This window comes from Fonsecaea nubica (genome assembly GCF_001646965.1).
Source record: "Fonsecaea nubica strain CBS 269.64 chromosome Unknown Scaff51, whole genome shotgun sequence".
In the NCBI taxonomy this organism is placed as follows: domain Eukaryota; kingdom Fungi; phylum Ascomycota; class Eurotiomycetes; order Chaetothyriales; family Herpotrichiellaceae; genus Fonsecaea; species Fonsecaea nubica.
In genome coordinates this window covers 26670-50105 of record NW_019173724.1, presented here as the reverse complement: position 1 = coordinate 50105, position 23436 = coordinate 26670, and the positions used below count along the sequence as shown (strand labels likewise).

The following is a 23436-nucleotide window of genomic DNA, read 5'->3' as shown; positions in this document are numbered from 1 at the left end:
CGCACGAGTGTGGGGTCTAGCTGTTTGTCGAGTTCCAACAGCTCCGCGACTGGTCAGGCTTCCTTTTCCGGGATCGAATCGTGAGGCACGGCAGCTCGTATCTCTCTGAACACCGAGTGAACTTGTGCCACATTCTCAGGCGCAATGTCCGTATGCCTTATGTCCCCCCTAAGATGCGATGCGAGAGAGGCATCCTCGCATATAACGCAGCCCACTCGAAAGAGTAGTGCCGTAGAAAATAGTTATAATCAACCAGCAAGTCCGTTGATGGCGAAGCTGTAATGAACCAATCTGGAGCCAGTGACTGCGAGGTGGAAGACCACGCTAATGCACCCAAAAGTCCGCTGTGTCTGAAGTTGCGAGACGACTAGTACTTGGGCGGTTCTGTGGGTGACAATTGGCAGAACTGACTTTGTACCATCTCAACTCAGACTCTTGGTTGGTTGCTCGTGCAAAATCGTAACCCATTAACCATAAGAGAGTTTCTTGAGCTAGACAGGCGGAGACAACGTCCTTCGTCCGAGTCTAAGTCGTGTCCAAGAACCGAATCAGGAAGTCATTTATCTCTTCCATTTGTACCACTCTTGTAGCGATGTATCTGATTGCCTAAAGCAGTAACATTCGAGAATATTCATCAGTGGAGCTGGAGGATGGCAATTCCACAGAATACTTGAGACAAGTGTAGTTGTACGGTACTTGGTGCACGAGAACCCCATGAGGTCGGCGGGTATTTTCCATTCCCTGAGTTCGACCACCTGAGGCGCATGTATGCATGCCCTTGGGATTTTGTGGAAAAGCGCCCCCTGCCGATCTTAGTCTTCAAGCCTCATCCGTCATCATTATGTTTCATTTGATGAAGCGATGATCATAACCGTATAAGGAAGGCTTAAAAGAAGACCACAAGGTGTCGTGCATATTGCCTGACGTCCACGCTGATAGCTGGTAAAAGGGTCTACTCAGGTAGAGCTCGACAGGAGGGGTGGAATTGCGCAGAGGACAACGGAATAGTGGAGTATTGACTGATGCAGAATTCTGGTCTGATGAGAGGGGAATAGCAGCTCGCGACAAGACCGGTGAAGGCTGGACCAAGCGTCGTAGCGCCATGATGCCCAACGGCTCGAAACTGCGGCGAAGTGCGGTGAGTGCTGAATGCTCCGAGGACGATTTCTAGAGACCGCGGGTCGGCTATGCACGAGCTCCCTCGAATTCTCGATTCAATGAGGAATGATCGTCGTGGTGTTTGAGCACGCAGACTTTGACTCTGTTGGCTCTGACCTTTCGAGGCAGATTTCTCGGTTGTGACGATGCAAAGGGGAAGTGAGGGTCGTACTCCTGAGTTTCCCTCTAACCGGCTATTGATAAGATAGTCCTCATCAAGAGTTTGGCTTCCCGGGCTGGTTCACATTGCGGTTCCCCGGCCCCATGAAGTCAGGTTAGCCACCCGGAACTCATCCTGGGACCCCAACATCCAGTAGCCCAAGCTGCCTCAACCGGCCTAAGAAACCCGACTTACATTTCCGGAGTCAAGGATGTCCCTGATGGCCTCGTGGCTGGCTAGGCCTGGATATGGGCATGCTGAGGCAGGCGCAGCAGGTGCAGGCGCAGGCACAGGTACTGGCGCAGGCACTGGCGCAGGCTCTGTGGGCATCGTGCCATCTTGATCCCAAAATTCCCAGAGTCCACAGTGGTCCTCAATCGCGGCAAGAGATCCTCTCCACATCCGACTTTCATCGTTCATTTGACATGTCGAACTCACATCCTCTTACCAGCCAGACAACCTCTACTTGATACCACAAGCATCAAAATGACCACAGATATGGACAAGGACCGAGAAGGGACAGCACCAGTTTCCGCCCCGACGGTTGAGCTCCTGTCCACCCCCCGTCAGCATCGATCTTCTCAATGCTGATCTTGACCTTGTGTGCGGGACCAAAACGCAGACTAAAAATCTTCCAGACCCTCAGTTCCCATTGCCAACGACACCAAAAGAACTCCCTGCCCCCCCTTCCCCTGTCTATGGTGCGAACCGATTATGTACGAGGACTCGGTAGACGGAGAGCGGTCCACTCCTCCGAGCTCGTTCGAACAAACAAAAACATCGTCACCTCCACGACACCCAACGAACGTCATTGCCACCACTGTCACTACATCTGCTTGTACCGTTGCTTCCTGGGTTTGGCCAGGCAGACCACCTTGACCACTCACCTCCTCCATCACCCGTCCCTGCAGTGAACCCAATCCGATCAAGTCCGTCACTCGCCTATGAACCGAGCTAGTCGCCGCCCACATTGAACGCCTCACTCACTATCCTATCACCCTCACGAGACTTCTCATTCAGGGTATCGCTGCAGGCTGAGGGATTTGCACGAGGTCGCAGGTTAGGGATCAACATTCGGCAAGCAAGACACGGTTTTCCAGTAACAAACTCCAGCCGGATCTAGAGCTAGATCACGTAGCGAACCGCTTTGCCCCTTCAAGTACCAGATCCCACACAAACCGTTAAAAAACCGCCCATACCGATTTTCCTTTTGCACGACTCACCTTGCGGGCCAAGTAGCCACGAACTGGGTGCCGAGAAGCGGACTTTGAGCTTCTTCTGCTGTCCTCTCACTCAGGTGGTTCATTAAGTCATTCAGAATCTCTCTTCAAAGTGGTGGGGGATAAGGAAAGATTTTATGGTTTGAAATGTAGTCGAGACACTTTTCGAACCCAACGCACTTTTCAAACCTCGGACTTGTTTGTATAGCAATAACCGTGTCAACGGTGGCAGGTCGCGGGGTGAGCAAGAATGAGTTTGCAGCCCAGGTACGTTTTCAATTCGTCTTCCAGATCTCAAGGTTTGCGCTTTGAATGCCCCTCCTTTCTCCCAAGAGTTCGGCGCGACTGATTGAATCTCCTTGTTACCTACAGGCGAGAATATCACATTGTTGTGCTTGGTGCTGGTATGTGTGATCCATCCATTCTGGAGCCCTTCTGCCAGCTCATGTGTTCCTCGAGTCGACAAAACTCCCAAGCTAACGACGTGGTCTCGTGCTCGAAACAGGAGGAGTAGGGAAAAGCTGTCTCACGGCCCAATTCGTGCAAAATGTCTGGATTGAGAGCTATGACCCGACCATCGAGGACTCTTACCGAAAGCAAGTCAATGTCGACGGTCGACAAGTTATGTTGGAAATGTAAGCTGCGACAAGGATAAACACACCTCACCAATGCCCAAAATATCTTTGACCGTCTCAATAACTCCCGTGCTAATGTCTCCTGACCCCTTCTCCAGCCTCGACACAGCCGGCACTGAACAATTCACAGCAATGCGCGAATTATACATGAAACAAGGCCAGGGCTTTCTCCTCGTCTTCTCCATCTGCAACATGAACTCGTTCTACGAATTGGCCGAACTGCGCGAACAGATCGTCCGCATCAAAGACGACGAGGACATCCCTCTCGTCGTCGTGGGCAACAAGTCCGACATGGAAGACGACCGCGTGGTGCCCCGCGCACGGGCTTTTCAACTCGCCCAGTCATGGGGACAAAAGCCGTACTATGAGACGAGTGCACGGCGGAGGACGAATGTCGACGAAGTGTTTCTGAATCTATGCGCGCAGATCATACAGAAGGAAGGCGCAAGAAATCTCCTAGCCGAGCAGCAGGCTGCTGCGAGAAGGAGAGAGAGGCCGAACCGGCACGATCGCAGAGGCCGGCGGCAGAGAAATCGGGACAGGTGCGTGATTTTGTGAAGAATATCATACACCTGGACCTGTTGATATGGCCTTCGAGAAATCAGCTACAACAGCACACATTCCAACAAAAGAAAAGACATACATGGAAATTACATGTGACACGCATTTTGGGGGCACATCTCCACCGGCGTTGATACTGGAGGAGGGAAAAACTAGACAAAAAGAATGGGCCTGGTTTCTACAAAAAAGCACGAGGGAGGAAAAGAGGATCGGAAGCATCGAGTTTGAGAGCTCTAGACGTACCCGACTCAGGTCGACATGTGTTCGTGTGACTACTACTTACTGTATTCTGTCTCGTTTTGGGGGTTTCTCCTTCAAAAATAGCCTGAACTTGGTTTCTCGCTCAGTAGGAGATTCTCTTGCGTGTCCATTTCGTATTCGCGCGAGGGTGTCTATACCCACGAGTCTAGTGCTATTGCCGGTCGATATAGCCAGCATGCTAGGTGCGGATCTCTTCCAACGGAAAATGATGGACTGGCACCGCCGCTCAAGCCCATCAGAAACATCCACTCGTGATTACATCCTAAAGACGCCAAACTTGGTCGGCGCATCGTCTGCCCTACCACCCAGCGCAACCTTCAAGCCCATGGCCAACATGTTCCTCGTCTGCGCGGGATGGATGACGCCGTCGTCCCACAGCCTTGCACTGGAGAAGGCGGCGTCACTCTCGCGCTCGATGCGGTCCCTCAGACCCACGTCGACGCTCTTGCCCACCGTCTCCATGACGGCCGTCAACTGGTCCGGGCCCATGACGCCGATCTTCGCGTTCGGCCACATCCACAGGAAGCGCGGCGAGTAGGCGCGCCCGCACATGCCGTAGTTTCCCGCGCCGGCCGACGAGCCCACGACGACGGTGAACTTGGGGACGTCGGCACACGCGACCGCCGTGACGAGCTTGGCCCCGTTCTTCGCGATGCCGCCGCGCTCGGCGTCCGCCCCGACCATGAATCCGGAAATGTTTTGCAAAAAGACCAGCGGGATGTTTCGTTGGCAGCACAGTTCGATGAAATGGGCGCCTTTCAAGCTGGACTCGGAGAACAAAATGCCGTTATTGGCGATGATGCCCACCTGGTAGCCGTGGATCCTCGCAAACCCGGTCAGCAACGTGGTACCGTAGTCCTTCTTGAATTCGGCAAATTCGCTGCCATCGACGATGCGGGCGATGATTTCGTGCATGGGGATCTGCTTGCGCAGGTTGGTCCCTACGATGCCGGAGAGCTCGGACGGGTCGTACAGCGGTTCACGGATTTCATCTGGACTGATGGGGGGCTGTTCTCTGGGATAATTGAGGTTGGAGATGGAGCGGCGGGCGAGTACTATGGCGTGAGCATCGTCCACAGCGAGGTAGTCTGTGACCCCAGAAACAGAGCTGTGGAGTGAACCGCCGCCCAAGTCTTCGGCTGAGACGACTTCCCCGGTGGCAGCCTTGACCAGCGGAGGGCCCGCTAGAAAGATGGTGCCTTGTTTCTCGACGATGATGGATTCGTCGCACATTGCAGGTACGTAGGCACCGCCGGCCGTGCAAGGGCCCATTACCACCGCAATCTGAGGGATGCCCATGCTACTCATCCTGGCTTGGTTGAAGAATATGCGTCCAAAGTGATCCCTGTCTGGAAAGACGTCGGCTTGGTTCGGTAAATTCGCACCACCGGAATCGACGAGGTAGATACAAGGTAGCTTGTTCTGCTGAGCAATTTCCTGCGCCCTCAGGTGTTTCTTGATTGTCAAGGGGTAGTATGTCCCGCCCTTGACTGTGGCATCGTTGGCAACAATCATGCATGTCACGCCTTCGACCGTCCCAATCCCCGCGATGACGCCTGCAGCGGGGATATCTTCCTCGTAGACCTCGTAAGCGGCGAGGGGCGAAAGTTCCATGAACGGGCTACCGGGGTCGACAAGAGCTGTTATGCGATCTCTGGCCAGCATTTTACCCCTTTGAATGTGTTTCTGCCGCGCCTTCTCTGGTCCCCCTTGGGAGATCTTCTGGTGTAATGCTGCATATTTTTTCATGGCCTCACTCAGCTGGGCTGCATTGTCTTTGAAGTCTTGACTAGACTTGTCCACCGCGGTTGGGAGGACGGAGATGGCTTGGGCATGCCGTCGATGGGCGAATGTCGCCGCTGCCCTTGTTCTCGGTTTGAAGTGGGACTTGGAGCATTTACGGTGTTCTCGAAGAGCGTGGTTGAGACTTCTCAAGAGAGAGTTTGTTGGAACATATTTGGGAGCCATGATGGACTTCTCTGCAGCAGCTCATGGGGAGAATTGGGTAGGAAGTTTTGGAACAGGAGGACACTTGGTTCTTGTAGGGAGGACGTCTTCAACAATACAACCGCGGGTTGGAGATCGAGTCCCTTTCCGCAGCTATGCCGTTGATAACCGAGATCTCGGTACGGCGGAGTATGTGTTCTCCAAAGGCAGTCTGCCAGGTTTTCGCAACCACGCTGTTGTCGAGAGGTGGCGATGATATACAAATCTAGTGAGAGCTGCTCCAAGGTAGGATATTGCCAGAATATCTAGAGAGACGAGCGCAGGGGTTTCCAAATGGGCTCTCATCTACGCATCCCCCTTGTGAACCTGCGTAAGCCAATGAGCCTGCGGGGTAGAGTCACTCATTGTCAACGAGACGACTATCTATGTCGAGCAACATTTCCACAATGTTGGCGTGCTCACAATGATTTGGGCCGAATGATGCCGACCTGAATCAGTGCCCGCGATTCGGGGTGGAGTTAGAGTTGATGTCCCCCTCCGAATGAAATGGCGCCTCTCGGCAATCATCTGTGCCAGCTTCACTTCCTTATTGCAGATTCTGCGAATCCCCGTCCTCTTGCGAAGACCTGATCTTCAGCAGACTCAGCCTTCAGAAACTGTACGACTCGCAAAAAGTCCTTGCTAAATACCACTACAGCTGCTGCGCTTTCCCCCGGCAACATGGCCCAAGCAACCGAAGTTGTCTTCTTACCCCTCAAAGAGGGGAACGATCCTGACGGCCAACAATTGAAGGGAACGATTGAAACCATCCTCAAGCAGGGTGGACCATTGCGCCTCTATTCTGGTCCTCAGGTCGAACACCCCAGCGTTCACAATTTGTTCATCGATTGGACTAGCATCGGCCATCATGAGAAGTTCATGGAGTGGGAGTAAGATGACTGCAGTCACACTGGCATCCGCCACTACTGACGAGAACATAGGGGATATAAAAGCTTTCTAGATGGCGCTGTGACCCAATGCGAGAAACCGCCCAGTCTCTACCATGTCCATTTCGAACCATTCCCGCCGTCTGCGGCTTTCTCAGAGGTAACCGAATTCCTCACAATTTACTTCCCTGCCGACTATTCGGCCGAGGACCAAAAGACGTTTCACGAAAACATGAAGAAGTTTGGGGTGAACGTGACGCGTGACTGGGAAGGATGCAGAGGCGCAGTGGGCGGTTGGGTCGCAGAAGAGCTCGAGGACCCCAAGACGTCGGAGAAAGCCAGAGCCTACGTCGAGCTCATTGGATGGGAAAGTGTGGATTCGCACATGAAGTACAGGGAAACACCGTCATTTAAGGACAACGTCCCTCTTCTAAGGGGTGCTAAGGATCTGAAGAATTTGGCCATGGTTCATGTCGCAACGAAAGAGGTCAAGGCGTGACTTTACTGGAGGCTACCGAGGGCTACAGATGCAGTTATGCCTTCTAAGTAGTGGTAGGTTCTGAGATAGAAATGCGTATCTAGGATGGGGCTCAGACTTGAGGCGCTGATCAATGACGCCAAGGCGGGGCCCGTTTTCAGAGATTCCGATCTTGTGCATTTCTCTTCAAGAGCTTTCTGCTTTCCAGGTACCACTCCTCTATGCTTTAAGGTGGGAAGTGTGACGGCGAAAGCTATAGAGCATTTCATCCATACCGAAGAATTTCAGCATGGCGACCGATGTGGTCCTCGAGACCACCATGGTGAGATTTGCGCCCCAGTACCCTCACCATCTGCCGCAATCCTAAGAACTGACCCGATCACAGGGCGCAATCACTGTCGAGCTCTACAATGACCATGCCCCCCGAACATGCAAGAACTTCTCTACCTTGGCTCAACGGGGATACTACAACAACGTCATCTTCCACCGTATAATCCCCAACTTCATGATCCAAACGGGCGATCCGACAGGGACTGGCCGAGGTGGTTCAAGTATTTATGGCGACAAGTTTGCCGATGAGATCAGCCCGTCCTTGAAGCATACTGGTGCAGGTGTACTTAGTATGGCCAACAGCGGGAAGGACACGAATGGCAGTCAATTTTTCATCACCCTGGCGCCGACACCCTGGCTGGACGGGAAACATACAATATTCGGGAGGGTCAAGAGCGGAATGAAGGTCGTGCAGCGCATGGGGCTTGTCAAGACCAACAGTGAAGATAGACCGTTGGAGGAGGTCAAGATCATCAGGGCAAGTGTGGTCGAGGGGACCGAAGCTGGATGATCGACGACAACGGCGATATCCCCCATACACAACCCATCCGATCTCATGCTGTCCAGATTCAACATTCACGACCAATGCGACTCTGAAGAGGACAACCACAACAACAGGAGCCAGCTGTATCCCCAACTACCGTTCAGATCCAAGTCCTTCTCTTGCGGCATTTAGAAATGTTGCTCGGCACGGTTGTTGATGTTCTATCTAGGAGCAACGTCCTCGACAGGATGGTCTCGACGTCCAACCCCGAGCCTTTGCTCAAGCCACCGGCGCTTTGAGGCAAATATGTATCCTTAACTCTTCTACGTCGCGGTTGCACAACCCCCTGGAGATATCGAGCGTCATGAAATCAATGACGCTAGGGCATGGTTTTTTGTGGAGATCAGGTGCATACAGATCGATGCACCTCCCTGCCCTTTCCCCTGAGTGTAAGGCAAGGGTTACAGGGTGGCTTGAGAGAGGCGCTTCGTCTCGCACTTGGATTTGTCTCCTTTTCAACTCCCCCCGCAGACCACAACTGGTGTCATGCCGAAACGCCCATGTGGGAGACTATCCGAATTGGTGGTCAAAAACTCGTACTGCAAAAGTCTAACTGGTATCCAAATCTTTTTTAAGCAACAACTGCGTTGGTTGGATGGGCGCTTCAGCAAGGCCCTCCAGCTCTTGGCCCCAGATATTGCGGCATGCGAGCCTTGCATGGCATGTTGATACTCGGAAGAAGACGAAGAGCTCTTTTCCAGCTTAGCTTCAGCGTCTACCATCTGCAGCCTCGCTGAGCCTATAAGGATGAGTGTAGTCATGCTGGAATGCTTTCAATTTGGACCCCGGAATCAGAACTCCGGATCTTGAGGGGGGTTTGGGTACTTTGTATTGTACGAGCAAGGACTAAGCTATGAGCGGCAACCAGCTTCGGACGGATGTATCTGCGAGTCGAGTGCGAGACAGGCTGACGCTTACCCCGATGATCATCTGCTCAAGACCTCTACGAGTAGTTCGGAGTGTCCATGGTGAGAGATCTGCAGAAGCATCGGAAGGCCATTTCTATCTGAAAGCTCGATCTTGCGAGCCAGTCTTTTCCACTTATCTTTCACCAAGGCGCAGCCAGAAAGTGTGGCCGGTTATGAGGGAGCACATCCTTCTGTACCAACGAGCACGCGTACTTTGGCACGTTTCATGACAGGGTGACCGCAGACTGTGTTCACACAATTGCCGCTCTCGCCACGACGTGTGTGGTGGTCATCCCGAGAGTAATCAGACGAGTAAGCGCGACTTCATTTGCCAGAGAAGAGTGGCATGGAATGACATCCACGAACGATCGACAGCTGAGGGGCCAGGATCACTCAGCGCATCTACTCGGAGGATTCGGAGAATATTATGAGCTTGGCGATGAATGGCATTGTAGTCTCCTTGAGCACAACGTGGATATCACAAGTACTCGGTACTCTGCAACATAAATAGTCGTAGAGGGCTTGAAATTGGTTGAAGAGGCGGGATCCCTCGACATTGGCCGTCGCAGCGTGCCGATGTTTCCGTATCACAGCAAAAACTGCAGTCGAGAGAGGGCAGTAGAAGAGAGTGAAGAATTGAGTTGGATTTCTTCAGTGTGGGTGAGTGGAGAGTCAAATAATCAAGCTAATGTGGACAATGGGTGATGGAAGTTGGATGCTGCCCTGTGGTTGGGTGTCAGCAGGTGTCAAGGTCCCTGCAGCATCTCGGGCGCTGTTCAGGCTAGTTGGACGATTGGCGGGGCTGCAAGCACTTCCCGGGGGCGAGCTTCAGGCCGTCACACCTGGGCGGTTGCATTATACGGTCACCCATTGGCTGTGAGGATAATGCCTAGCGATGCCTAGAGTCCCCCTAGCGCCCGCCCAGGGTCGCCTAGACTGACATGGCAGCTCATCCGACAACCCAATTGCTGATCTTTGTCCGCAGCCTCGAATTCTGCGCCAATTCATGCAATTGTTCCTGGCTCGTCACCTTTTCGATCCAATCACTCGCTCTCGTGCACTGCTTTTCGTCGTGCTTTTCGCTCCTATCTGCGCCTCTTATTCGCTTACCGTGCTGTGTGACTGCTCAAAAGAAGGGACTCGGTCCGCTCCAGACCCCCACTTCGTCTGCATCGAGTCCATCATGTTTGCAACTTCTGGTCTCACCGCACAACCAATGCAAGCTCTCGTCGAAGCGCCGACTCTTCCTCCGTACCGCTGAGATGCATCACCATGCACGAAATGCAAGACCTCGGGGACTCGATAGCTTTGCTCTTCCAGTGCAACTATTGCAGTTCAACTCAGTGGCTGCTCTTGTTGTTACTCGTTTGGGTCGATATCACCGTGAGGAGAGTGAGTAGCGGGGTGCGCAAATCGCTCTCGCACGCGCGGCCGTTGCTTCTCGTCACCACACCACTACGCTGCTCAGTCCTCGACGCTGGACAATGTCTTCTTCTGCATGACCCCAGAGTTCTATATCGCAGCTTTCGCCCCCCCCTCCTTCACCATCCCTCCCCTTCCCAGCGTCCAAGAGGCTTTTGGGTTCCTCTGTCCTGCCATTCCTTACACTCGCTGCCAGTCGTTCCCTTCGTCTTCTTGAGAGAGCAGGCTTTCTCTACTTAGCAACCATTTGTGCGCGAAAACTGCAATATCTCAGAAGGCGGGTCCACTGAGCGGTCGCAAAATCCATGACCACTCTGCGAAAAAGAACAGACATCCAATAGATTCGACGGTCTGGCCTCAGGCCTCTCTTCCCTCAGCCCACGTACACGGCCACCACGACCGGTGTCTCTTGACGAGACCGCTTTCGACCAAATTTTCCAATTCTTCTACACCGGTGGAATAGCTGTTCCTCCGCGGGAGAGGTGCTCATAGTATAGCGAGGATGCCTTCACTGTCGTCGGAAGCATTGGCACAGTTGGCAGGAAGAGGGATTGAGCAGAGCATGGAGGAATTGGTCAAGAGGGTAAACATTCCAATAAACAGCACAACGCCTCCCGCCCTCGTCGCAGCAATTCAACACGATCCCTTCAACCAGGCAGGCAAGTACGGCCTCATTTTCGTTTACATCGGAATCATCCTGGTGGTGACCACAACGATCAAGCGGTTATACTACTACTGGGGAGACAAGATTCGAACTGCTCTATACAAAGAAGAAGTCATCAACTCTGCCTCGACGATCAGCCCGCTGGGAGTCTCGCCAAATCAAGGGTTTGGCGATTATGAATTGCCCAGTGCACTGAGTATCAATACCGAAGGGTCAACAAGGCATTTCTTCCCATCCTCGGGGCCTCTGGTAGCAGAGAAAGCACAGCAGCAAGCAGCTGTGTCAGCCATTGCACCACTCAACAACACAATCGCCTTCTTCCGGTGGATCTTCTACAGACCCATCCCAGCCATCAAGGTTGGGAGGTGGAAGTTTACGTTCCCTTCGTTGGGAGTTGTCGTGGTCATGGTCATATGCCTGGTGTCGTCCATGCTCTACTGTTTCCTGCCCAAGCCGCTCTTGTACGCCTCCATGTCATATGGATCTCCTCCACTGGCAATTCGAGCTGGGATGATGTCAGTCTCGCTGCTGCCATGGGTGGTTATGTTGGCCAACAAGGCCAACCCAGTGGCGTTTGTGACCGGGATTGGAGCTGAAAGACTAATTGTGCTTCACCGCTGGACAGCTTATCTGTGTGTCACCTTTGCCATCATTCATGTCATCCCTTACTGGTATCAATCGGTGTCGGACCCAGCTGGCTACGCAACGTTCAAACTCTACTTCACCCAGCAATATTGGGTCTACACGACAGGCATTGCAGCCATCGCTCCCCTGATATTCCTCACCCTGCACTCGATCCCCATTCTTCGACACAAGGCATACGAGCTCTTCGTTCTCCTGCATATTCCGGTGGCATGGGCATTTATTGGTCTCATGTTCTGGCACTGTCACAACTACCTGACATCATGGGCGTATCTCTACTCGACAGTGGCGCTGATGCTTGTATCGCTACTGACCCGCCTCTTCTTCTTGAACTGGATGAATCCGTTTCGGTCGTCGTGGCTCATTGGGGAGGAGTCCGCTGTCACCATCCTACCGGAGAACGCTATCAAGGTCACTATCCCAACACAGAAGAGGTGGCGGCCGGGGCAGTACGCATACCTGAGAATGCCCGGGATTTCGCTCCTTGAGAATCACCCCTTCACCATTGCATCCCTTTGCAGTGAAGATTTCCCCTCAGAATATGGCGAGCAATACCGGGATATGACCCTGGTCTTTCGACCTTTCTCGGGCTTCACTCGCAAAGTCTTGGATACGTCAATCAAGAAGGGGCCTTACAAAACTTACCGAGCCTTCATCGAAGGGCCGTACGGTGGTATGCAACGGCAAATGGCCTCCTTCGACCAGGTCATCTTCTTTGCAGGCGGAAGCGGCATCACCGCCATCGCCAGCCAATTGCTCGACCTGATCAAGCGTATGCGCGACGGCAAGGCCACCACCTCCAAAGTACACGTGATCTGGGCCATGAAGCGGCCCGACATCATGGAGTGGTTCAAGGAAGAGCTTCGGATATGCAGAGAATGCGCTCCACCCGGCTCGGTGCAGTGCCACTTCTTCATCACGGCGGCAAAACGCTACGAACCGTTGCCGGAGCCCAAGGAACACCGGCTCAGTGGTATCCGAGACAAGGTCGCTGACGCTCTCGACAAAGCCACTGGAGGTTCCAAGCGTAACTCGGCCCTCGTGATGATGGAGCATGAACCGGACCTCAAGCGCGAATTTGAAGACACCATCACCGCGCTCCCGCAAGCTTATGTCGCTCCTCCGCGTCACCTTGCGCCGCCTGGCACTGAGCAAGCGCAACCCTACTTTCCGCCTCCCCCAGCCGACAAACACGTGTCAACCATCTCCCAAGCGCAGATCGATGCTACACGGTCCTTCGATTTCGGCTTCCCTCAGACCCCGACGAAGTTCCAAAAGAACTTGATGCGGTTCGCCTTTCTACCTACCAACGTCACGTCTCACAGACGAGATGGTTGGCGGACTGAGTACGGGAGACCCGATATCCCGTACATGCTCAAAGGTCTGAGCAGGGAATTTGGACGCAGGACTTGTATTTATGTCTGCGGCCCGCCAGAGATGAGGACAGACGTGACGATGACGGTGGCGCGGTTGCAGAGTGAGGTATGGAAGGACTCTGGCAAGGACGAGATATTCTTGCACGCAGAGAACTATCACATTTAGCACCGTGTTGACTGAGTCTTTTTATGGGAGAGTGTTGAAGGTATGCCACGAGACGGTTGATGTAATATTGGGGGGGACAGGAGCTTAGTGGCATATACCGTGCAAGGAGGCGGAGTATATACCATATACCACACCAGCGTGGAAATGGGGTTTATCAGACCCGGGATCTCACGACCTTGAACGACAGCAGAGAACAAGTTGGGTTCTCTTGACATGTCATGGTGACATTGCGACATTTTGGGCAAAATTGGGCAGTTGCTGGGAAGATCCTGAGCTTTATGGGCTCAAGAAGGAGTTGCGACGATACCCCCTCTTGTTAGTTGGTTCCTGGCAGTAACCGCCTTTTTTTTTTTTTTTTTAAGCTCCTTTTGTACAGATTAGAGGCAGAAACTTACTGTCTACCTACCTTCCTCCCTAGCTAGGCACATGGCCCGCCTGAACGCTGAAAGCTGAGGAATGTCTTGGAATGTTCGCTGTTCACCGTACGAGGGACGAGGTATGAGTAATTCCTCGCATGGGTCATATTTCAAAATCCAAACTATACACATGTCTAGAAAGTAGATCGGCATCTAGTGAGTCGTGAGCAGGTACCGATCTACTGTAGGTATTCAAAGGTTGCAAAGTGTGTGTGGCTGCTTGGCAATGTGGCAGTGTGGCCATGTGGTAACCAGGTTTACACATAAGTACTCGGTACATACGAGGTAGGTAGGTAGGTAGGTAGGTAGGTAGGTAGGTAGGTAGGTACATTATTAAGTACTTACCTAGGTACCTACATAACTACCCGGTATTGCGAGGTACACACACCCACACACAACTCCACAAGTACTCGGTACCTGGCTCGCTGGGTCTGGTCTGGTCTGGTCTGGTCTGGTACACCAACCCATGCCATCCGGTCTTCTTCACGTGCAAACCTCCCAAATCCCCAACCGCCCGACACTCTCGCCGGCGTTGCGGACGATACATAACCGCTTGTTCCTCTCCCTCGTCGTCATCCTCGTCCGATCAATGTCCCCGTCCCTATCCCTAACCTTCTGTTTTTTGCCCGTGCCGTCACCCTCACCCTCACCCTCAGCCTGCGTCGTCAAGTCTTCCTGTTCCCATCCCTCAATGACCCGCTGGGCCCAAATACTCCCGACGGCGGTGCCACGGCCTTCGGCGAGATTGTACCCGCCACTGGTGACGAAGCCGATGAGGTCGGCCTGGTCAGGACAGGGGACGTGTCTGTCCCATTCTGTGGGGTGGGCGAAGGGGTCGATCATCAGGGAGTCGAGGTCAGGGTCTTCTCCCACTGCGCCGGCACCAGTAGGATGGTGGTGGCTGTCGCCGTCAAGGAGGGGTTTCGGCTGTGTTTCACGCTTCCTCTTCTCCTTCTCCTTCTTCTCTTTGCCCCTTCCTCTGGCGTTGTTCTTCTCCTTGGAGGAGGTCGTTGGCTGTTCCTTGGGCGGCGGCGGCGGCGGCGGCATCTCCCCATCTCCCTTTCCAAAGGCACTGTCCGGTCCGAAATCTCTCACAATCTCTTCGGGCGCGTTCTTAGGCAGCACGTTGATCTTCGCGAGCGACTCGCGTGGGTAGCTGGTTTGGCGGCGGGGCCCGGAGAATCTGTTGGTCTTGATCTTCGGGAGGCGCGAATCGCTCAGCCGGGCCTGGGCGTTGAGACCGTCATGGTCGAGAGCGAGCCAGCGGGAGCGAAGGTCGCGAGCGGTGATCGATGATGATGATGATGAGGACGTCCCCGTTAAGCTAGGGGCAGGTAGTCGTTGCGCTGGAGGCGGACCATCAGAGTCCCAGCTCTGTGGCTGAGTCTCCTGAGATGTGTCCGTTCCGACTGTCCCTGACCCACTAGGACCAGGACCGGGCGGTGGTCCTTGTTTAGGTAATGATGGGAGGCGGTAGATCCGGGCTGTTGGAGAAGGTGTTCCTTTGTCGAGCAACGTAATGCGAACTGTGACTAGGACGGGAAGTGGAGGGAGACTGATGCTTGACGGTTGCTTCAATAACGAGACGCTCTGCCCCGGTAACAGTTGGGTATATTTGACTTCCACAAGTTCTGGTATGACATCCGGCTCTGATTCACTCTCCGGACTGGATGTGTTGCGTCGGCGGGCTGGATCCTTGAGGTCACTGTCCCGGGCTGCTTGGGCTTTGGCTGCTCTGCGCTGTCGCTGTGTAAGCGGAGGGGTTGCGCTGGTCTGTTTGCTCTGTTTGGAGGTGGTGTTGGCCAGCTCCGAGTCTGTCCTGGCTTCAGCTCCTGTTGAACCTTTGGTATGTTCAAACAAATACTCCCAATCGCAAGACCAACCTCTCCCGATCTCCCCACGCCTTCCTAGCCCCAGGTCCAAAGCATCCCAGGCGATTCTGTGTTTCGGTGGCCGTCGAATCCATGAATCAAATCGCTTCTCGCTTTCAGTCCGCTCCCAGGCTTTGCCCGCCTCGGTGCCGGGGAAATCTCCTGGGAACCATGGTGATTTTTGCTCGAATGACAGCTGCTGTTTCTGGCGCAGGCCCCCGAAACGCGGGGTGCCACCGGATGACAAAGGGTAGTACATCAACGAGCGCCACACGGGATCGACGCACGTCCACGGGAGGAGAACAGTCCAAGTCCCCTGGGCGTTTTTCGAAGTGCCATTCTCCGCTCTCGACGCGAGAAGGATGACTGGGATTTTAGGGTCTTTGTCCGTTACTGGTGGTACATGGCCCGGTGGTGCGAGCACTCTTCGTCGGTTGATTGCCTTTTGGGATGGGAGCGTGTTGCTGATCCGCCAGCGTGCTTTGTGTGAGAGCAGCTCAGAGAACTTGGCCGTTTTGTCTGGTGGCCAGGCAACGAGGATCTCATCTAGAGGAGGAGCCTCTGAGATGGCGGGGATCCTGATCCGTTTGGGCGGATGATTGAGCCTGGGATCGACTGTGTCGAACGCGAGCATCGCATTCTGGGGGAGGATGCTGGGATTGTTGAGTCCGGCGAGAGAGGTCCAAGACGACGACATCGAATCCGCAGCTTCAACATGTGTGGGAAATGGCCGAATCACACCCAGCAAAGCTTCAGTCGAGCCTGGTCCCTGGACTTCGATGCTCCCGACCTCAAACCGCAGATCTTCAATCAAAACCTGCGGTTTCTGCATTTTAGCGACCTTCAACAACTCCTGCCAGCACTGATGGAATGCAGACGGATGGATTCGGATGAGAATTTGATGGCTCAACTTGGTCTTTCGTTTCGACGTCTGCGTCTTGGCCTTTGGAAGTGTAGACTGGGCTCCTTCGGCCGTCTGGACGTCCATCTGATCTTCGCTGGCGACGACTTCCGCCTGGTCTCCCCCCTGGCCATCCCCAGAGCTTGCTGTCTCTCCCCGAGGGCGTTGGAACCAGATTACCGTCACCGGCGCAATTGGACGCTTTTCGTTGTCACGTTCCGAGACCCATCCACCAGCGAACCGGGTACCGGCCTTCCACTTCTTCCACATAGCCGGCGAAAGCCCTTGTGGGCTGAAAGAAAGTGCCTTCAGCATGCTATCGAGCGCCGCCTCTGTCCCCAAGCACGCCACCGTAGACTTATAGCTGGTGTCCCAGGCAATGCATCCCAGATTGCCCGCAACTCGATGACTTGGTCTGTAACTCTTTTCCGTAGGACTCAACGGAATGGACATTCTCCATAGCGGTTCCGTGGGCCGGGTCATATGGGCACGCTTCGTATGCCACAGGTGCGTGGGCAGCCATGTCTTGTGGACTTGCCTCCTCTTGTACTTCGTCGTCGCTCTCGGAGGCTCGGCCAGTTTGTTCTTCTTCAACCGTGGCACGCGCGTGGTCAGGACATGGTTCGCCGGGTCGGGCTGCTGGGCGTTGGCTTTGGATTCTTTCTTCCTCTGGCGCACCGTCTTGCGTATCTGACCGAGCCTCTTGAGGGCTTTGGCCGTTTCCAACCGCAGTCTCAATATCCGTGACGGGGTTCGCGTTCGCTTCGTGACCGTTGGCGTGTTATCGTCTCTCATCTATGATATTCTCCTGGTCAGCTCCTAGTCAGTACGCCAGCGACTCGTGCACTTTGTCAAAGCGGGAGGGGGGGTTGGGGAACTGACCTCGCGTTCTGCCCTCTTGCGCAGCCTCCGCGGCACCTTTTTGGCATTGTGACTGGCCGTCCTCCGTCGCATGTGCCGGGGCACTTGTTGAAACGCCCGTGTGGACAATTGCTTCTTTGCCCTGCGCATGCTCCTCTCCAGGGCCTCGATCTCAAACTCGCGCGCCTTGACGAAGGAAGCCACGTTGAGTTCCCCGCCGCCAGCAGAGACAACCGCCTCCGGGCGCTGCACGGGGATGGCTCGAGCATCGTGGTTTTTCTGTCGCTTGCGCGCCGCCGCAGACTGGCCAACCTGGTCAAAGCCGACCTTGCGCTTCTGCCCGGCTTTCTGTGGTGGCGGCGCCATCGAAGCCGGAAAACAAAACCAACTCGGTAGATGTATCAAGACGCGGCACGTGTAGGGCGGGAATAATCGTGGAAATTTATTTTGGGCCGATTACATAAAGCGGCAATACAGACGGTGTATACAATTCTCCCCCCACACCATTAAGTCCCACGCTATATAAATAGTCTATAAAGACTGTACTTCTTTTAGGTATGTATCCAATGTCAACATGCGTGGAAGGGTCAGAGTCACAGTTGCACCTTCTCCTGCAGTCTCTGATAAATCTCCACTGTTCATAACTCGGCGAGATGAGCTGTTGGGATTGTGTGTCTCTATTCCCGTCACACCTGGCACCGAAGCGCAGGTTGATTGCTTCTGGACTGCATCCAAGGCATGTTGCCAGCTGTTCATTAGTCCATCTGTGAGTGGGTTGTACCAGAAAAAGCAACGCATTGTAGACTCGACGGCGTCCCAGGATGTCGCTCCCGGGAACTGCGTGAAGAAGCATCGACTAAGAGCTACTGCTGGAGGAGCCAGCGGAAGCTCCATGCCCCAAGATCTTATGACAATCATCATGATCCAGATTAAGCAGCCTCTCTGGTCCGGAGTCTGCGCCTGCGTGAAAGGAAGTGACCGCGTCAACTCTTGCCTCGAGCCACGATACGCGGCAACCCGGGAAATCGACGCATTTGGGTTATGCACGTCGAACCCGAGCATAATCACCGCAAGTATCAAGTTCTTCTCCAAGCTATTCTCGGTGTTGGCGGATGACTGCAGAGATGCACATACTTCGAACAGGTCTGGGTAGTCCTGGCCATCTGAAACAGGATCTTCCTCAATAGAACGGGGGAGCTTGGCGGTTTTAAATTGGAGAAAAGTGCTTACTCTTGAAAGGATCCGAATGGTATCCAGGCTGAACGTACCCTGTCGAGCGATGGCGGCAAATCCTGTGGGTAGTGTTCTGAGCAGTACCAGAAAATCGTCTTTGAACGGGCGCTGAGGATAAGCTCTCCGGCTTTTACGCTTCCGAAAAGGAAAGATGGTCTGGGCCCCGGTCTCGAGCATCCAGAAGTAGTCAAATTGAACGAGAAAAGCCTTCACAAGTCCGTGCAGTCCCAAGTTGCCAAGACCTCCTTTAAGAGCAACCACCATGGCCAGTCCCTTGCGATTGGCGATTCTGTCTTCGCCGTACAAAACATCAAGGCATGCCAGAGCCAGCACGGTCATGAGCACACCGTCGTCTGGAGGACCACGGAGATGGGAAAGCTGGTCATACAAGATTGACACAGCTTTTCTCCGATGGAACGTGACTTCAGAAGACGCAGTGGCGGATGGCGCTTGGCTCTTTTCCAAATAGGCCTGGGACATCGCCACCGCTGCATGATAAGCACTTCCATGTGACAGGATCAAAGGGTACATCCAAACCATCAAGGGGTTGGCCATATTGAACGTCAGAAACAATGGCTGCATGAGGGGTGAAATCGCCTGAGTATAGTAGTCGAGAGCGCGAGTGACACCAGGTGTCTCTTGACCCGGCCAGGATTTGAATGGGTCCATCCGTGTACCGCTGAAGCTGACTTCCAGTGGGGAAGGCGGGCGAGACAACGGGCGATCTGGCGACTCGTCTTGAGATTCGAGGGAGCTGTGTGTCCTCTTATGTGTGTGCTTGGGCAGAGAGTCCTGCTCTGAGCCCTTGCTGGCGTGATGTGGTAAAGCATAGCGAGGCTGAGTCTGCTGGCGAACGGCGGCTCGGTATTTGCTGGAGATGTGCGACTTGACCAGTCTTCGATGCGAGGCGCTGTGATCTGGATTGTCGTAATTTAGGAAGGTGAAGGTCTTGGTGACGTCTTGTTTGGTGGTAGGAGGCATAATGAAGCCTCACGTCTCACACTGCACGAGGGTTAAGGCATTACCAAATATTACTGACACTGTAGTATGTCTGGCGCGGGGTTCGGTAACCGCCAATCACAGACGGTTTTTTGCGAGGCCGAATCCCGCTTTCCCGAAGGCTGCGAGGGTCAGGCTTGAAGACTGGCCGAAAGTTCGAGTCCGCAGGATCAATTAGCATCGCGAAGGGGGACGTCTAGAGTCTGATCGCCAAATAGTTCGTGGTCTCACAAGGACAGCTGATTTGCTAAGCAGCACTATTCTCAATGAGGCTCGTGCAGAATGTTCTGCATGACTGAGGTAATATTCGTAGATCCAGGACCCAGTCGAATGATCCACAAGGCTGGTCAGAAGTACTAGGGGGGATTCGTAAGGAGATACGTCAAATTGAGATGCACGAAGGGAGGCAATCTCGAAAGACAGGAGATAGGAAAAGCAGGAGCGAGGGTGTCGAGAGGAGGAATCAGTAGGGAGCTCCAAGTTAGTTACAGGTGGCGCTTCATCTAAGTTCGCGAGCCAAGCAGATCTGGCCTTGTGATATCTCTTTGAGGGTTAGTGTCTGCCAAGTCCATCGAAATCAGAAAGTGGGGCGAGCTAAATGTATCAAAGCTTGCCGGAACAAAACATGTCCACACATCAACGAAATGCTAACACACTGGGTCGCCCTAAGAAGGTACGAAGAACCCTGTAACTTGGGGCTAGCCTTGGTACCTAAGTTATATCAGTTTGATAACTCGAGGTTCTGACAATTTCAGTTCTGTTCCTCATACGAGTCCGACAATGGGGGCCGATGAGGCTCTAGAGTCTGGCCACCCTGCTCAGCTCCCCGACGGTTGGATACCTTGGCCCGACGGCTATCTGGCGCCACTAGGCAAGTCGTCCAGCGTCGCAAGCAGAGGGCCAGTGCGCACGTGGAGGTGGACGTGGATGAAGAGGGTTGTTCTGACAAATAATCCATGGTCGAAGCGACCAAAGGTCCAATGGCTTTCAGCCTCCCTAATCATTAGTGACCTTTCCTCCTTTAGTTTCTGCTCACGACTAACCGGCCCCCCTCTCTCTATATATATGTCCCGGTGGTGAATGTGTATTCTCATCGATGAGCAGCTGTACTGCTGCCTGCTCAGCCCAGTACATGTTGGCCTTGGCTACGGAACCGATAAAAGGGGGTTTTTATGAGTAGGTAACCAGGATTGCGCCTCCCTTATTATCAGCATCCTTCAGAGGAACGCGGGCCACTATCTAGTGGGCGTGTCAGCGGCAAGAAAATTCTTTTTTTGATAATAATAATACATATTGGTACATGTCACAAGTACAACTCGGTACATCCCTCAAGTTCCCACTTTCCCAAGCATCCTGGGCAGTTTCATAGCAGGAATTATTCGTCAGTAGTGGTGGAATTCCACCCATGCACACAGGGAAAGGAGGGTCCTTGTGTGATCTTCTTTCGCGGGGGCTTTTCTGTCCCCCTTAGGTCTCTTCGGCTTGAATCCTTCGTTCGAGGGTCCCTGCTCCCGAACCCCCTGAGCCTTGCAAGCCTGCCGATAATCCCAGCTCAGTCCCCGACCCCCGGCTTCCATGACCTGCGCTTCGTCACTATGCTACCTCGGAAAATGACCGCCCCTTCGTAAGGTCAAGCACCGACGCGTGTTGTTCCTACCTATGGAACGGAGTGCTTCGGTATTATCTGAAGGGGGCGGATCTTGGGCAGAGTCTCCCAATCACAGCCACGGCCGGCGGCCTTAGTCATTCTCCACGGTCCCCGCCTTTGGACATGCCAAGCTTCTTACAAAGAAAGCGTGCACAGTCTTAGTTCAGCCGTTGATGCGCCTCCGAATCGGCAGAATCAGCCTGGATCGTTCTTTTGTGTGCCTGGAACCCATTCCCTCGGGGTGATATAGACCCTCCATCTGGCGCAGCAGGGTGGACGTTTTGCTCACAAAACCCTACCCTCTTTCACACTCCCGGCCAATTCGCGTAAAACGTGGGTTGCGAAGGGAGAAGAAGAGAACCACCCTGCCCACACTCTCACTCGTCTTAACCCCTTTTCAGCAGCGAAGACCGGTTCGCCTATTGGGCAAATCGCAGAATTTCAGACAATAACGAGGACTTCTCGGTACTACAGTACAAATTCAGTTGTGAGCAGATGCCGCATCATTACTAAAAAGTCACTTTGGACTTGAGTATTCGGGCCCAACCCCCTTCGGCAACAAGGGCACCGATCAACCCAATCAACCCCTCGACGCACCTTTATGTAAACCACAAGAGACCCTCTCGGATTGGCGTATCTGACCGCCCTGCATTTTTTATTCTGGCCGACTGTCGGTTTTCCCCATATCATACCTACCTACATAATCAAAGCCTGTTTGCAGAAGCATTGCAACATAAAGCGGAGAGCGACCTCTCAATTCTCTGCCGGCCCTTTTTTTTTGGCATTTCGCCCGGATCATCGGATATTACAATAGTCAAAAGAGATTCAGAGAGAAAAATCACTGAGATCAGGGAGACCTCGTCATTCCGACTTTCCAGGCAGAATACAATCTCCGATACAATGGATTACTTCGCAGTGGCTGCTGCTCACCGTGGCTCATACTTTGAGTCGCTCGTGGATGCCGGTTCATCCAACTCGAGTTCCCCAGACGTACGTCTCCCCAAAGCCGGCCCTGCCCTGGGAGCCAGCTCCTGTGCCGTGGCGGCGGAGATATTGACCCTTTGTTCCTCGACGCAGAATATGGGCGATGTGTTCCGGTATGGCGGTCTCGAGCCCGGGATGTTCCCCCCGAGCCACGGCTGGAGCCAGGCCGATCTCGACACGCTCGACGCCTTTGCCGAGTTCAAGCCCCAGACGGCCCGACAGGGCAGCGCACAGCCGTCGACCGACTCGGAACAAACGATCGTCCCCCCCTCGAAACTGGTGAGGGACATCTTCAGCAACGAGCCACGCCTGCATGCTAACGAGCAGGGCCAGCGTCGGAGGGCGCAGAACCGCGCCTCGCAGCGCGCCTTCCGCGAGCGCAAGGAGAAGCACGTCAAGGGCCTCGAGTACCAGCTGGAGACGCTCAACGAGAAGCACCAGGACCTGCTGTGCTCGTACAACAAGCAGAGCGACAGCATCATCCGACTCAACACCAAGATCGCCCAGCTGCAGGCCGACCTGGAAGCTCTGCGCTTCTCCGCCACCATGACGGAACCCCCGACCTCCCACTCCCATTACCGGCACAAATGGAACGGCCCCAAGACGACGCCGCCGGACAAGTTCGACGCCTTCCCCAACCCCGTCGCCCACCCTGTGCCCGTGCTCTACGACGGCTACGAGCTGGGGCCCGACGGAACGATCGTCAGCACCGTCGAAAATCAAAATGCTGCACAAGCGACCAAGAAGAAGCGGAGGTTACCAGACTTCGAGGATCTGCTACGCATGGGATGATTGGGCGTTTTATCTTCACCCTCTTCTTTTCCTCTGCCATGGTATATCCAAGTTTGCACATGTTGCTATCAGTTATGAGTGTATTCTTTTTCGGTTTTATTTGAGCGAAATTTCTCGTGCCTGAGGAATGGATTCCATCAGATCCCAGAGGTGAGCCAAATGAGCGCAGGCGTTAACATCAAACAAATGACGGAGAACAACGAATTGTATCTATATCTACAGTGATCTACTTCGTTGCAAGAGGCGTTCTAGTGCAGACGTTGAAGCAGAATTTGAGTAGATCCCCACCCTCTCTATCTTTGTCTGTGTTGCATCTATGCCAACCATGGGATA

The 23436-nt window shown here is 53.8% G+C and overlaps 8 protein-coding genes across 8 annotated transcripts; 5 read left to right on the top strand and 3 right to left on the bottom strand.

Annotated features, from left to right (window-relative positions):
- Window positions 1-2788: 2788 nt before the first annotated feature.
- AYO20_07350 (hypothetical protein) lies at window positions 2789-3731 on the top strand (the record flags this gene model as incomplete). The annotated part of the gene is made up of 4 exons (XM_022645636.1): window positions 2789-2805; window positions 2911-2942; window positions 3044-3173; window positions 3272-3731. 4 exons carry the CDS (start codon window positions 2789-2791, stop codon window positions 3729-3731), a joined length of 639 nt encoding a protein of 212 aa, XP_022498351.1.
- Window positions 3732-4250: 519 nt separating this feature from the next.
- AYO20_07349 (hypothetical protein) lies at window positions 4251-5963 on the bottom strand (the record flags this gene model as incomplete). Its single annotated transcript, XM_022645635.1, has 1 exon — window positions 4251-5963. One exon carries the CDS (start codon window positions 5961-5963, stop codon window positions 4251-4253), a length of 1713 nt encoding a protein of 570 aa, XP_022498350.1.
- Window positions 5964-6662: 699 nt separating this feature from the next.
- On the top strand, window positions 6663-7367 carry AYO20_07348 (hypothetical protein; the record flags this gene model as incomplete). The annotated part of the gene is made up of 2 exons (XM_022645634.1): window positions 6663-6871; window positions 6923-7367. 2 exons carry the CDS (start codon window positions 6663-6665, stop codon window positions 7365-7367), a joined length of 654 nt encoding a protein of 217 aa, XP_022498349.1.
- A 268-nt stretch (window positions 7368-7635) lies between these two features.
- Window positions 7636-8187, top strand: AYO20_07347 (peptidyl-prolyl cis-trans isomerase-like 1; the record flags this gene model as incomplete). The annotated part of the gene is made up of 2 exons (XM_022645633.1): window positions 7636-7668; window positions 7732-8187. The coding sequence occupies 2 exons, from the start codon at window positions 7636-7638 to the stop codon at window positions 8185-8187; spliced, it is 489 nt and encodes a 162-aa protein (XP_022498348.1).
- A 2865-nt stretch (window positions 8188-11052) lies between these two features.
- Window positions 11053-13398, top strand: AYO20_07346 (hypothetical protein; the record flags this gene model as incomplete). Its single annotated transcript, XM_022645632.1, has 1 exon — window positions 11053-13398. The coding sequence occupies one exon, from the start codon at window positions 11053-11055 to the stop codon at window positions 13396-13398; it is 2346 nt and encodes a 781-aa protein (XP_022498347.1).
- An 899-nt stretch (window positions 13399-14297) lies between these two features.
- AYO20_07345 (hypothetical protein) lies at window positions 14298-17813 on the bottom strand (the record flags this gene model as incomplete). The annotated part of the gene is made up of 2 exons (XM_022645631.1): window positions 14298-17381; window positions 17469-17813. The coding sequence occupies 2 exons, from the start codon at window positions 17811-17813 to the stop codon at window positions 14298-14300; spliced, it is 3429 nt and encodes a 1142-aa protein (XP_022498346.1).
- Window positions 17814-17978: 165 nt separating this feature from the next.
- AYO20_07344 (hypothetical protein) lies at window positions 17979-19661 on the bottom strand (the record flags this gene model as incomplete). The annotated part of the gene is made up of 1 exon (XM_022645630.1): window positions 17979-19661. The coding sequence occupies one exon, from the start codon at window positions 19659-19661 to the stop codon at window positions 17979-17981; it is 1683 nt and encodes a 560-aa protein (XP_022498345.1).
- Window positions 19662-22227: 2566 nt separating this feature from the next.
- On the top strand, window positions 22228-23103 carry AYO20_07343 (hypothetical protein; the record flags this gene model as incomplete). Its single annotated transcript, XM_022645629.1, has 1 exon — window positions 22228-23103. One exon carries the CDS (start codon window positions 22228-22230, stop codon window positions 23101-23103), a length of 876 nt encoding a protein of 291 aa, XP_022498344.1.
- Between the last annotated feature and the right edge of the window lie 333 nt (window positions 23104-23436).